The sequence below is a fragment of the Amblyomma maculatum genome, chromosome 10 (genome assembly GCF_055883805.1).
Source record: "Amblyomma maculatum isolate TAMU_Amacu chromosome 10, ASM5588380v1, whole genome shotgun sequence".
In the NCBI taxonomy this organism is placed as follows: domain Eukaryota; kingdom Metazoa; phylum Arthropoda; class Arachnida; order Ixodida; family Ixodidae; genus Amblyomma; species Amblyomma maculatum.
In genome coordinates this window covers 31,163,726-31,177,111 of record NC_139353.1, presented here as the reverse complement: position 1 = coordinate 31,177,111, position 13,386 = coordinate 31,163,726, and the positions used below count along the sequence as shown (strand labels likewise).

General features: G+C 45.4%; 1 protein-coding gene across 1 annotated transcript in view; it reads right to left on the bottom strand.

The window, feature by feature from the left end:
• Positions 1-804: 804 nt before the first annotated feature.
• Alk (Anaplastic lymphoma kinase) overlaps positions 805-13,386 on the bottom strand; it is a 110,867-nt gene continuing 98,285 nt past the window's right edge. Inside the window, exons 20-26 of the mRNA XM_084581245.1 lie at positions 13,216-13,382; positions 9,958-10,087; positions 7,066-7,163; positions 6,309-6,401; positions 4,263-4,449; positions 2,763-3,011; positions 805-1,423 (exon numbers count right to left, since the gene is read on the bottom strand). Of these exons, the coding sequence (XP_084437371.1) occupies positions 1,112-1,423; positions 2,763-3,011; positions 4,263-4,449; positions 6,309-6,401; positions 7,066-7,163; positions 9,958-10,087; positions 13,216-13,382 (1,236 nt within the window). The 3' untranslated portion in view covers positions 805-1,111. The remainder of the gene's footprint in view (positions 1,424-2,762; positions 3,012-4,262; positions 4,450-6,308; positions 6,402-7,065; positions 7,164-9,957; positions 10,088-13,215; positions 13,383-13,386) is intronic.

Sequence of the window (13,386 nt, the reverse complement as noted above, 5' to 3'; positions counted from 1 at the left end):
GCATCATGACATCTTTCATTTCATCGCTGAAGTGACCGCGTGATGGCGACCGGCGTTCGTACACTGCGAGTGAGCACTCTCGAAGAGACACATCGTTCGTAGAGAAACCGAAGCTCACTCAATCACAAGGGAGGTATCGGGGACCCTACACAAAGGTATGTACACCGATGAACATTGACCGTGTAATTGTTAAAGGACATTGCGCGTGGCTCCGTCGATGCGACTTTGATGTACATTTGGCCCGCATTTAGAGAGAAAATACGAGCGTTTCTTTTACGTCATATGCGCTCACATAACTTCTGTTTGTGTCTAGCTTAGTAAACCCTTAAGCACAAGTGGAACGGCTCTTCAAAGTGATCTTTTCATGACACTGGTGACACGAAACACCACCTATGAAACTGAAACCTCGCTTTGAGCTCGGCAGCTTCTTTCTTTCTTTTTTTTTTTTTTTTTTCAAACTTCAAACTCTTAAACAACTAAAGCGAGCACCATGTCTGTCAGCGTAGCTCTTCCTCTCCAAATGAACAATGCTAACACTCTGAGACATTCGGTACTTCGAATAAGAGCGCTTGGTTTTCAAAGCATTGATAAACACCCATGACATGTCATTGGAATGACAGCACCTGATCCCCGCCAACTCACAACAGTATCCAAATGCTATTTAGACAGTGCTCGGACGCTTCTTCAAGCTCCGCAATATCTGAAACAAACCCTCGCAAAGAATAACCTTCGCATCAGCCATTCCCTCTGTATGAAATTCTTAGCAGGCAACGTCACCAAGCAGTTTCACTAAAGCTTGGAGGATGAAAGCATGCGTATCGGCCACAATCGCGTTAGCTTTGGCACTTGGCCGATAACATCATGTGGAGATTAAGTGTACACGTCCACTGTCTATACAAACCGCACTTAAAAGAACGTGCCCCCAGCTCTGATCGAGGCCGCAGTCATACACAGAGCTGCGCCACAGACTTCACTTAACCCCTGACAATTGTGGCAGCATCGGCATGGAGACGTGTATCGCGTATGCCCCCTCGACGTTGCAAATGAAGTCTCAGAGACTTCCGCCAGCCCTGCTTTCCTTGTATCACACTGGTCCTTCAGAAAGGCGCCACTAACAGTTGAGTGCAACGTTGGTGTAGGGCTGTTTTAATGGAGCTCTGATGGGCAGCTCGTCTGGCGGCGTCGTGGTGAAACTGGTCTCCCAGGTGGCCTGCTTTTCGTGCGTGGAGCCGCTGCCTTGGTTGTCGTTTCCGCCAACTCCGCCTCCGGCGCTGCCGAGCAGCTTGTCCATGGAATCGAGAGACGAAGATGCCGACTGGAGCTCGGTTCTTTCGGTGCTCAGCGAGTAATTTGAAGACGGCATCGGTATCAGGTAGTCCTCTGAGCCCGGAGACTGGACCTCGGACCTCTCGGACCGGTAGACCTGCGCGAGTTGTAGCCTTGAGTTATGCAGTGATACACCGCGTGTCGATGGAATTGCATAAACAGGTCTGCGGTGCGACCTGGTGCCGGTGAACACCTCCGACAACGCACTCCCCCACCAGAACAGGAGTTGGCCACCCTGGTGCAGTAATTGGCCGCAACCTCCCATATTAGTCTTGAGAATTATGGGAGAGCCCTTCGCCCTGCAGTGGGTATATAGTCAGGCTGATGATGATGACATCAGCGGCGGTGGTGGACAGACGCGAAGAACAGAGTCTGTTGAAGTGCAGTAGCCTTACATTTAGGATAAATAAAATGCAATGAAGCTGCAATCGAAATTATTACAATCAAAATATACATTTGGGAGTTCTTATAGAAGACGACACGAATACGTTGGCTTCAGCATCCTTTTCTGCCTCCACTGTTAGCATTGCTGTACAAACTAATGCACATCTGGTTTGGGCGTGAATAAATTACGTATTCTGAGTTGCACGTATATGGCGCACGAACTGTTTAAACTCCACCTGTGAAGTATTAGATTAAGGGCTTGCGATCCTGTTACAGTGGTAGCAGGCGAGAAGCTGTACAAACTCACAAGGAAGGGCAGCTTCTGACTTACAAATTCTCACTTTAAGAGAAGCTCATCCGTACTGAAAAAAAAAAAAAAAAAAAAAGTTATATCTGAGTAAGTTCGAGGATAGAAGGTGGAGCGTCGTTAAGTCGATTTACAGCTGACACGTAACGTCGTGTACAAACTACCAGTTATAGCGGTAGTGCACGATGACTTTTAAAACCTCATTTGCAATTGGTATTTGCAAATAGCATTAATCGGCTTGTCATGACTATGTAACGCTACCATTTAACCATTTTTTCCTCTGAACAGTAATCAACGCATTGTAATCATTGACGTGAGGAGGAGGAGAGAAAAAACTTTCACTATAGGCCTCTACAGGGACGCTATGGAGCAGGTCTTGTGCCTGAGGACACACTGGTAATGTTACACGAGCAGTACACCTCTGCCTTATATGTTCTGTTCTGTTGTTGTTATCTATTAAATGTGTTGGTACATTTGGGGCGGTGAGCTGTATCACTCCATCCCTAGTTGGCTTAAGTGGCGCTAGCTTCAATTAAGGGGAGGCTGTGTGCTTGTTTCATGTTGAGCGACGCTCGCTGTTTAATGGAAGAGGGCTCGGGTCCGCGGATAGAACGCCAGTCTGAATCGCCTTTGTGCTGTAAACAGTACGGTGAAGTGGTTCGGTATCGTTCGCTTCGAGCGAAATTGTTCTTATAGCGAATAAATCCAGGGCAGCTGAGTGTAGAAAGAAGGGTCTGCTACCTACCTGAAGGCATACATTGTCGGCGTTGGGCGGCCTCATGACGGTGGCGTCCCTCTCCATGGAGGGCGGCCGATGAAACACCGGCAGGGGTGCGCTGACCACGTCCGGGTCCTGGATACAGTAGCCCAGCCTCTCCAGGATGGTTCCGAATGAGGGTCTCTCCTCGGGTGTCGCGTGCCAGCACTGCGTCATCACGTGGTACACTGGCCCCGGGCAGTTGGCAGGTGGTTCCAGGCGGCCGCCTGACGTCACCTTTGAGGAGACAGAAACGAGGGTGTCAATGCCTGATGGTACTGGTGGGGCACCCTCCATGACACCTTGTTCACAATGTTAGGCAGCCTGAATAGACTGACATGCAGTGTTAGGACACAACTCCAATGAACGCAGAAGAAAGTTGGGGAGGTAACTAAAGTGAGTAGTTTGAGAAGACTGACTTTTTAGAGACACATAAAAAAAAGTTTGGGTAATAAGCAATGTCCCACAACAATATATCAATTTTTCGTCAAAACAAAATGAAATTGAGCCAACGTTTCGGCAAGTGGACTTGTCTTCGTCTGGGCGAAGACAAGTCCACTTGTTGAAACGAAAATGAAACATTGTGAACATACCAATTTTTCGTCAATACAAGATGAAGTTGGTGCCTCATTTGAAACTGAATTGAACTCATTTGAAAGGCTTGCTCCCTATGTACGTCGAAGAAAGCTGTAATGACTTCTGAAATTAGTAGTTATGAATATGTGAGATTCATAATGTTAGATACAAAACTCGGCATGGCAAGGGGAATAAGTTGTCATGAGAGTTTTGAGTTCTTGGCACACAGAAGCGGTAATAAATGCTGCTACTGCGTAGCATCTGGCAGCAGAAACTTTACATTTGCAAGGAATGTAATGAAGGGTACCTGTACAAAACTGAATATAACTTTCAGTTGCCTCTTTCATAGAAGAATACCCTGCTTTCAGATATTACCTGACAGAAAGGAAGGTGACAAACATGAAGTGGTATGTACTTTATTGTGAAATCAACCATTAATTTTTAGTTACAAATTGAGAGTTGAAGATAGGTAAAGTTCATCTCTGTAAGCTTTTTTAGTAATGTTATTTCCTTTCACAACAGAGAAAACAAGAAGTCCAAAATACGTTGCAGCCAAATAAAGCCCTTGCAGATACGCTAGTAAATGGTTGGTCATCCTCACCGCTTTTCTTCACCATTTATGTTACTACAAGGCTCTTCTAGCTAGATAAATGTCTAGAGCCGGTAAGCAGCTGATCCTAAACCCCGCTTTTAGCGCTCATGTCATCAGCAAAGGACAATGACTACGGAGGCTTGTGCTGGTTTGCTTATCGCAGCGGGCGACGGGTCTCATAATGCTTCATAATAACTGTCTAGTCATATTCAAGCTTTCTCTTCAAGCATCAGGAGCAGGGCCAATAGCAGCACTCTCTCTGTTGAGTACGTTTTTAATAAAATCATCATGTAATATGTGTATTGGTTAAGCAACCTTACCAGCTGCATGACCTCCTGGTTGCCTCGGCCCGGGTACGGCATGTATCCCATGGACATGACCTCCCACAGCAGCACGCCGAAGGACCAGACGTCCGTCTTGCTGGTGAACATGCCGTCCAGGAAGGCCTCGGGCGGCATCCACTTGACCGGAAGCATCGCCTTGCCTCCTTTCCGGTAGTAGTCCGCCCTGTGGGAATTGCGCCGGTCAACGGGACTTAGTGAAGCTCAGAAAAAAAAAAAAAATGTGGAGAGATAATTTTACCTCGCGCGGCTGGCACCACACTCTGCAAAGCGGTGATCATCTAAAACTACAGCAGGAATTTGGAAAGTGTGGTGTACCACGTTTGATTTTTCTGAAGCCGACAAAGCTATAGTCGGTGAAAGCCTGGACTCCAAATCGGAAGGAAGATTCTGCAGCACATAGGAAGAGCAGGACAATGCTATAACACGTCCATGCAGCATGCAGTAAAAAAAAACAACAAAAAGGACACATTTTTGGCAGATAGGGCTGTGACACGCGCGTTCAATTCGCGTTTTAACACACTTTGATGAAAAAAACGGCCATTTAAAACCAACGTACAGCACTCCCAGTGAATATGTGGCGGCAAGTGTTTGAAGACAATCTGTCGTGCAGGTTTTAAGCGTTTGCGGCCTGCGCGGATAAATTGACTGATTGTGTATTCGGAACAATGGGGGAGTGGCTTAGGGTGTATGCCCAGTGCTGCACCCAGTGTTGCAGTTATCCCCAGTGCTGATTGCAGTTAAGATTAGCGTACTTAAGACTCCTCGCAGACTCTCCTCCTTGTGCTGCCGATACTATCTCTATACATATACCTATACCTATACTAATACCAATACCTATACTTATACCAATACCTATAACTATACCTCTAACTATACCTATACCTATACCTATGCTTATACCTTACAATATACCTATACCTATACCTACACCTATAGCTATACCTATGAGAAAAGAAGCTTATAGTTTGTATCCCTTTAATGCTTTGCGGGGGTTTGCCAAGGTTTTTGCCTTTGCTTTCCTCAACTAGAAATTAGGTTCAAATTGACAGTTCACTATGCCCGGAGTCTCTGCGAATATAATTGTACATTTGCAGTGACGTCAGGTGATGTACGCAGTGGGTGGCCATTACAAAAACCACTTTCAGGAGGCAGCTGTTTTTGTTCTGCTTCAATGGCTTTGTGCCCTTAAAAAGCAGCTGCAAATTCTTAGGTTGTTTGCATTCGACATAATTACGGGTGTATTGTGTAATATGCCAGTTATTTTTCTATAGCCGCGAGTACTGACGTCATGCTACCAACGGTGCTCGTTTATGCCGGAAACAACTCTCATATCAAGCTATTTTACCAGCTCCTGCCACTGAAAGGGTGGATTTACTTCGTGGATGCTTAAAAAGAGCTACTACCCAGTCGGAAAAAACTACAGAAAATTTTCTGATGGTACGACAGAATTTCTGTGCGGGTTTTGACGGGAAACCGGTTGTGACAACAGAACATTCTGTCGTAACATCAGAAATTTCTGTAGTTACAACAGAAAAGTGCTACAGAACTACAGACAACAGAAATATACTACAGAAAAACTACAGAACTACAGAAAAGTACTACAGAACTACAGAAATTTCTGTGCGGGTTTTGATGGGAAACCGGTTGTGACAACAGAACATTCTGTCGTAACATCAGAAATTTCTGTAGTTACAACAGAAAAGTGCTACAGAACTACAGACAACAGAAATATACTACAGAAAAACTACAGAACTACAGAAAAGTACTACAGAACTACAGAAAAGTCTGATGGTTACGACAGAACTACAGGATATTTTGTCGTATTTTTGACACAGTTCTGCAGTTTTTTTCGACTGGGTATGCCCACAAAAGAGTTTTTTATCACTTTTAGATACCTAATAGCGCGTGCAAAGTTTAGGTTGTAGCAATTTTGAGAAGCAGCACAATAAGAACATATCTACAAACAAAAAATAAAGAGCGTTCCGTTCGGGAAAAGCGACAATGTACAGGTGCACATCTCACCGATAGATGTCTCTGGCCATGCCAAAGTCGGCGATTTTGACCACCCTCCCTGGTCCCTTGGTTGTGAGCAAGCAGTTGCGTGCGGCTATGTCTCTATTAAAAAGAAAAATTGTAAAAAATAGTCAGTTTTTCTCCCCGATCTCTTGTGTTCCGCTCTATCCGCATTGAATCAAAATGATTGATTTTGCCACGCATTTCTGATTTCTCGATTATCTTAGATAATACGGAAGCCTGCACTTCCACTTTGTTTTAAACTATTAGCTAACAAAGCATGCAGTATATATTTCATCGAGCTTTTGCATGATGGAAAGTCTGTTCGAGTACTTCTACACGTCTTAAGTGGATGCGCTTTGAGTATTTATTTTCGTAATTACCTCGAATTGTGAATCGCCTCACCCGTGAGACTAGCAGCCCCACACAATAATATTCACATAGCAAAAGTGAGCCATAATATCCTTAGAAAATTGTGGTTTAGCTACTGAAAACTCCGTAAAAACTACTCGAGCGTGTGATAGTTATAGGGGCTAGTGCAACAGGCGCCTTTAGGCGTATCGGTAGTGTAACTGACATGAGCATGTTGTAACTGGTGCTTCAAGAAGACTTGAAAGGGTATGATAATAGAACAGCGCAAATATGTTAGAGACTACATGAAAGATAGAACGGACACATTCATGCTCAAACACGAACACGAATATTAACTGAGCCATTTCTTTTTTTTTTTTCTGTTCACGAAAGAACCCGCGGCTAGAGTCCCCACCTGTGGATGAAATGCTTGTCCTCCAGGTACTGACAACCTTTCGCCACGTCGATGGCTAGCTTCAGGAGGTCCGTCATTGTGAGACTAGGTGGGACATTCTGTAAGAATCGAACAACGAAAGCGATGCGACAGTCAATGAGTTCTGTGGTATGTGAGCGACAGATCGATCGCCTGCTGTGTTTTTTTTTTCCTATGGCGTTCTTTACAGCAGAAGATAAAGTACCGTTAGTGATAAATAACACGAAAGTTGTAAATTAAATTCTATACACCCTGTGCGTTTTCTTCTTGGTGGATGCTTACGAATAATCATAACTGAGAAGTGTCCTGGGACAATCACGATTATATTGCGTGCAGCTTTCAAAGGCGCATGTTTATGGTTTATGGTTTATAGGGTTTAACATCTCAAAACATTTCAGGTTGTGAGGAACGCCGTTGTGAAGCGCTCCAGAAATTCCGACCACCACGGGTTCTGTAACATGCACTGACATCGCACAGTACACGACTTTGGAACATAGTAGAAAAAGAGGAAAAAATTGAATTTGTTCCCCGAATCTGACTCGGCTGAACCCCGCCGGGGTGGCGCAGTGGTTACGGCGCTCGACTACTGTTCCCAAGGACGCGGGATCGAATCCCGGCCTCGGCGGCCGCTTTTCGATGGTGGCGAAAAGCAAGGCGCCCGTGTGCTGTGCGATGTCAGTGCACGTTAAAGAACCCCAGGTGGTCGAAATTTCCGGAGTCCTCCACTACGGCGTCTCTCATAGCCTGAGTTGCTTTGGGACGTTAAACCCCACAAACCAACCAACCAACCTGACTCGGCTGAAGAAAACAAAAACGATCGGTACGAACATGAACACGCCTTTCCCGAGAACAGTCGCTGTTGAGGCTGTGTGAAACTTTTCTAATCGGATCGAAATAGTGCAGCTAGAAACCGAATTCAATAGCGGTAGAACTAACCCGAATCAGATACGAACTGAAGATTTGTACAAATACTCTGTGAATATTTGCACAAACCTAGAAAACATGCGAAATGTTGAAGCACCAAAAGTGACTATAGCCTATGGAGTTAACGCTGTACCACTTGAAAGACCGCAGATCCAATTCCATCAAATGGTTACAAGCCGACACCGCTCTATTTCTCCATGACCATCGACCATCCGGTTACACTATTAGGAAACGTTTATTTCGCTATTGATGACGGGAGAGCATAAACAGGAGTCGCATCTTAAGATATGAACGAGAATGCCAGCTATAGTACACGTATGAGCCATGAGCTCTGACGTCGGACCTCAAGGTAGGACTTATGGCAGTTTCCCGCTCCTTCGACGCTGTTCAACCTCAGACTCTATATATGGGCATTATTAAAGCTGCCAAACGAATGCATCACGTGGGAGAACTCTTCAATCCACGCCTACTGATCCCGGCAGGGTGATGCACGGCGTTGGTTTGGGCTCTTCGTTTTGGAAGATCCGTTGAAGATACATTTCGAGCCTCATTCGAACCATTTCTCGACATTATAAAGGTATTCGAAAAGTTAAAAACAGATTCGATTAATTTCAAATAGGTGGGACTTTGTTTCCTTCGCATATCCGAATAGGAGAACATTCGAGTCGCTATCCAAACCTTTCTAGGTCTTGCACAACGCCAGTGCCTGTGCATATGTTCTGGCAAAGTTACCGCGAGCAGCAAGGCCCAAGGGACACGTTCTACTTGGACGGTCACGTGTTCTCACCTTCGTGAACTGCCACTTCCTGCGAAATACCTACCCTGCTCCCTTCTACCCCGCCGGGATGGCGCAGTGGTTACGGCGCTCGACTACTGCTCCCAAAAGATGCGGGATCGAATCCCGGCCTCGGCGGCCGTTTTTCGTTGGTGGCGAAAAGCAAGGCATCCGTGTGCTGTGCGATGTCAGTGCACGTTAAAGAACCCCATGTGGTCGAAATTTCCGGAGTCCTCCACTATGGCGTCTCTTATAGCCTGAGTTTCTTTGGGACGTCCAACCCCACAAACCAAACCAAACCTACTCCCTTATTTTAGTCATGCCTGGTTTTGCACGGAAGCTTTCGGACTAATAATTATGTCACTACCACTACTACTGCCGTAACGATGATGACGACGACACATAGGTATCACGTAGATATTTCGTACTAACAGCCAGTGCTGCAAAGCAAACTCGCATGCTCTCCCGTGTCACCCCAAAATTATTCTGCTGTACGAAATACCATGGGGCATTTGTTAAGTGTGCGCTACTTTCTTCTTGCGATTCTTTTAACGGAGCTTCTACAAAAGACCTTGATGGTAACATTTACGCCTGAAAAAAAGTTGGCTGAAGGCTTAGCTTGGTTAAGCTTGGAAGATTGCGAAAGCAATACCCTTGGCTGCGCCTTGCTCGGCGGATGCGCCCCGACTGCTGCGAGGAGCCGAGCCACAGCCCCATTTATCCTCCTAGCGTGACGTCACAAACAGCGAGCACCCTCTCTCGGCTGCGACACAGCGCCGTGTATGGACTCGCCGCCACCATCCGATGGCGCGAGCTGGGGCCCCGTCTCTCGGTCTGGCGTGACGTCACACGGTCACGTGAAAGGTCATGTATGGAGGCGCCACGACACGCCAAAGGCTCGAAGTGCTAGCAGTATTGCTTTCTCAATAAAACGCCAATGCTTTTTTGTCAACCAGCAAAGCTTGGATGTGAGCAAAATGCGAGTATACGGGAAGCTGGGCGACAGGAGAGTGAACGGGTGAAAGACAGGATAACGTGCTTCGTTCATTGACATTTTTCAGCACGTTTGGAAGTGGCATACCCACTAAATAGTTGGCGCGCACGATTTCAGTAGCATCTAGTGGAAAATAAATGAGGCTCTCTTTCAGCAGTACGACCAGGCCAAGCATTCTCACCGGTTTGGGCCGCGACTCCCTGAGGAAGGATTTCAGGTCTCCGCCGGGGAGCAGTTCGAGCACGATGAAGCGGGGCATCTTCTCGAAGCAGACGCCGATGAACTTCACGATGTTTGGGTGGTTGAATTTGCTGTGCAGAAGCAAGAGAGACAAGGAGGAGGGGAGGGGGGGGGGGGGAGTATTAAACTGAGACACTGAAAAGCATTTTGTTTTCCGACACAAGAAGCCTCGGCACTAAGTCGATGACGCATGTTTGTCTCTCAATCAGCGCATGAACGGTGGTGGTTAGCTTAAAGTCGTTCTCACGTCGAGCATTGTCAGAATACACATTAAAAAAATGGCATGCATATGCGAGAGGTGGCTTATTGGTCACCTTGTGTCGGACAAACTGTGCAGTAAGGGGAGAAGAAAACAAAATTCGACGGAATAGGATGCGAGAACACAGCTTGAGGGAAGTTTTGAACGCACAAGAATGCTGAATTGGGCGAGTTGGTGCATTTGCATTTTAGGAGACGTAGCGCAAAGAAGGCAAGGACAAAATGAGGGATACACACACGAGCGCTTGTGTGTGTATCCTTCATTTTGTCCTTGTCTTCTTTGCGCTACGTTTCCTAAAACGTTTTGAACATTTCACTTGTGAGTTGTTGTTTTTTTTTCGCCCAAATTTTAGGCGCAGTTTTTTATTCTTAGCAATGCAGCACTAATCATCCCTGAAAGGCGCGCCTGTAAACAGAACGAAAACTACGTTACAACAGGGCGCACTTTAGATCACCAACTCATGTTGTAAATGTTTTGCCATTGTGGGGATTTTAGTGAACGACATACAATACGATGTTTTGGTTCTATTAGGTTCGCACTGAAGCGCCTGCATACGTCTGGATGTTCTTTGTAAGGTGTATAGGGTTAACCTTGAACCACTCAACGACAATCGAAAAGATATTAAAGCTTCTTAATTTATTTATTTATACAAATACCTCACAGGTTCCAAACATGGAACATTGTGTGAGGGGGAGGGGTTACAGTGTATCAAAAGAAACAATGGTACATAGTTTAATGCTTACGTCTGGGTGAGGAGTGACTAAGCACACAACTCATGGTCTGTTATTATATATTGGGAATTGGGAAAGGGTGTTCACAACAGCTGTGGCTGTCTCACTTGTAGGGACACTTACATGTTCAGCGAGAATTCGGGAATGACGATGTCCTCAACGAGCTGAGTTTCCTCGGCTAAATACACACATGCGCCTTCAGGTGTGCAGCTCGTTGTGTCTATACTTGTTCCTAGCCATTTCGCTTTTTGAAAATGGGGGTCGCTGTTTCTCATGACTGGCCTCCACATTTTCCTGTCCTCAGGTGTATTAGCAGACATTGCTTGCTCCAAATTCTATTTACACGAGTTCTCTATGTCGTTTTGCCAGGCTTCAAACTTAAGACGCGATGGTATACCCGAGTATGTATTTTTGTGACGCTTCTGCTGTAAAAATCCCGGAAAGAAGCGACAGCATTAGAAATAAATATAAATCGCCTCTTTCGTCATTCTTGTGTCCTACTCGCTTTTATGATCATGTCTGGCATTTTTCATCTGAAATATTCGTGATTCCTCTTCACGGCACTACTTAAATCGACATAACCTTAACTCCTGTACCTTTGCTCCTATGCTTTATAGTCTAACTGCACGTGGTATAAGACGATTCTGAAACTGATCCTTCCTGTTCACTTTAGACGTGCCTCTAAGCAATGCCATTCCAGTCGCTTCCATCGTTCTGACGTTATTTTTCTCCAGAGTTGCTGCATGCGTCTCATACATCCCGGCCCGGCCTCACAACCATCCTGTAAACTTCTTCGTTTAGCCAGAGGGTGTTTGTTTCCCACAGAACTTCGAACATGCTTATTCAGTTTCTGTTTATACCTAAAGGCAAACGTGCTAAATTTCGCTTAGTCGCGTTTGACAAAGTGCTATGACTAGCGCAGTGTTCTGCCCGTGGAAGCTTGAAAAACGACCTTGCCTCAAAATATTACCCAATAATATCATAAGGCATTTTCGCAAGTTTACAACAGCAGTGAGAAAGCACCTGAATTTATTTTTCCGACCCGGAGAAAATGTGCGCTAAACTAGAAGTTCGCTGAATTTGAATCAACATTCAGCCTCACATTTTCACTTTGAAGTAAACTTTAAGCGTTGTTTTCCAAGAATGCTTAATACATCAAACTAAACGTACCACTTATTTATTGTGTGCATTACTGTGTACTTGACACTTTCGAAATAATGGAGTACTCTTTTCAGTGGAACTCTTGCCTTCTCTATTTCCCGATATGGCCGAGTTCGTCTACCACTCTGTACATTAACGTACAGTCGTGAGCAAATGTGGTATACAACACTCAGCCAGTGACAGGCCTCGGAAAAACTGCATCTAAATGTCATCTACTGACAGCGTAAAGAACAGCGATATCGGCACATGCATGTGGATAAGGTGGGGCACCGCCACCATTGTCTAGATGTTAGATAGCTGTTGCTAGATATAGTTGGGATGCAGTTTTCTCGAGCTCAGCCACCGGCTGATTGTTGTATACCACTTTTGCTCACGACTGTACGTCTTCTGATTCTTGTCGGTCGGCTAACGCTTTTAAATAGTACGGATGCAATAACCTCTCTTTTGTTTAATTTGTCATGTAATTTTCTTTAGAAAACAGGTTCTTTTCTTACTAATATTTGAGACTGAGATTTAGTCAAGAGCGCTAACCAATAGATTTAACTGTTCAAGATACAAGCCATCTGCGTAGTCGTGCCATAGACACACCGATATTGAAGCCTATAGCTTAGCGAGCGAAAACATGGATACCGCAATATTCGCTGGCTACGCTCGCTTCGATACTGCGGTGCCAAAAATTTCCCGGATTAAAAGTGCTACATATTTTTCGAAACAAAGCATTCTGACCAAGGAGTGATGCGTTAATTGTCTCCATTATGTTCGATGAACTCAAAGCTGGCAGTATGCAGCCAAATGTGTTTCCACTAAAACACGCTTGCGTTAAATACAAAGGAGATTCGACGCAAGGTTTCACAGAAGTTCACTGAAGTGAAAATGAAAACTTCATTCAACTAACTCTTTTTCAGATGATATGCGTGTCCATCAAATTTTCAGCCAAGCTTGTTTTTCTTTTCTATTTGCTCCTATGAAACTAAAAAAAGCTCTCATTCGGATTGGTTGCAATTACGACACTGTTCACACTTTGCAGGCATTTATAGCACCGCTATACCTCATGATGCAGGCCTCTGTGACGAAGTCCTTCTCCGACTCCGGTGAGGAGAGCTCCGGCAGAGTCTTGACGGCCACGGGCACCTCTGCCACGGGAGAGGGCGGAACCTGACCAGCCTCGCCGGAAGTCGGAGAAGTGGGCGGATTTGTGGTGGGCAGAAGAAAGCCCTGC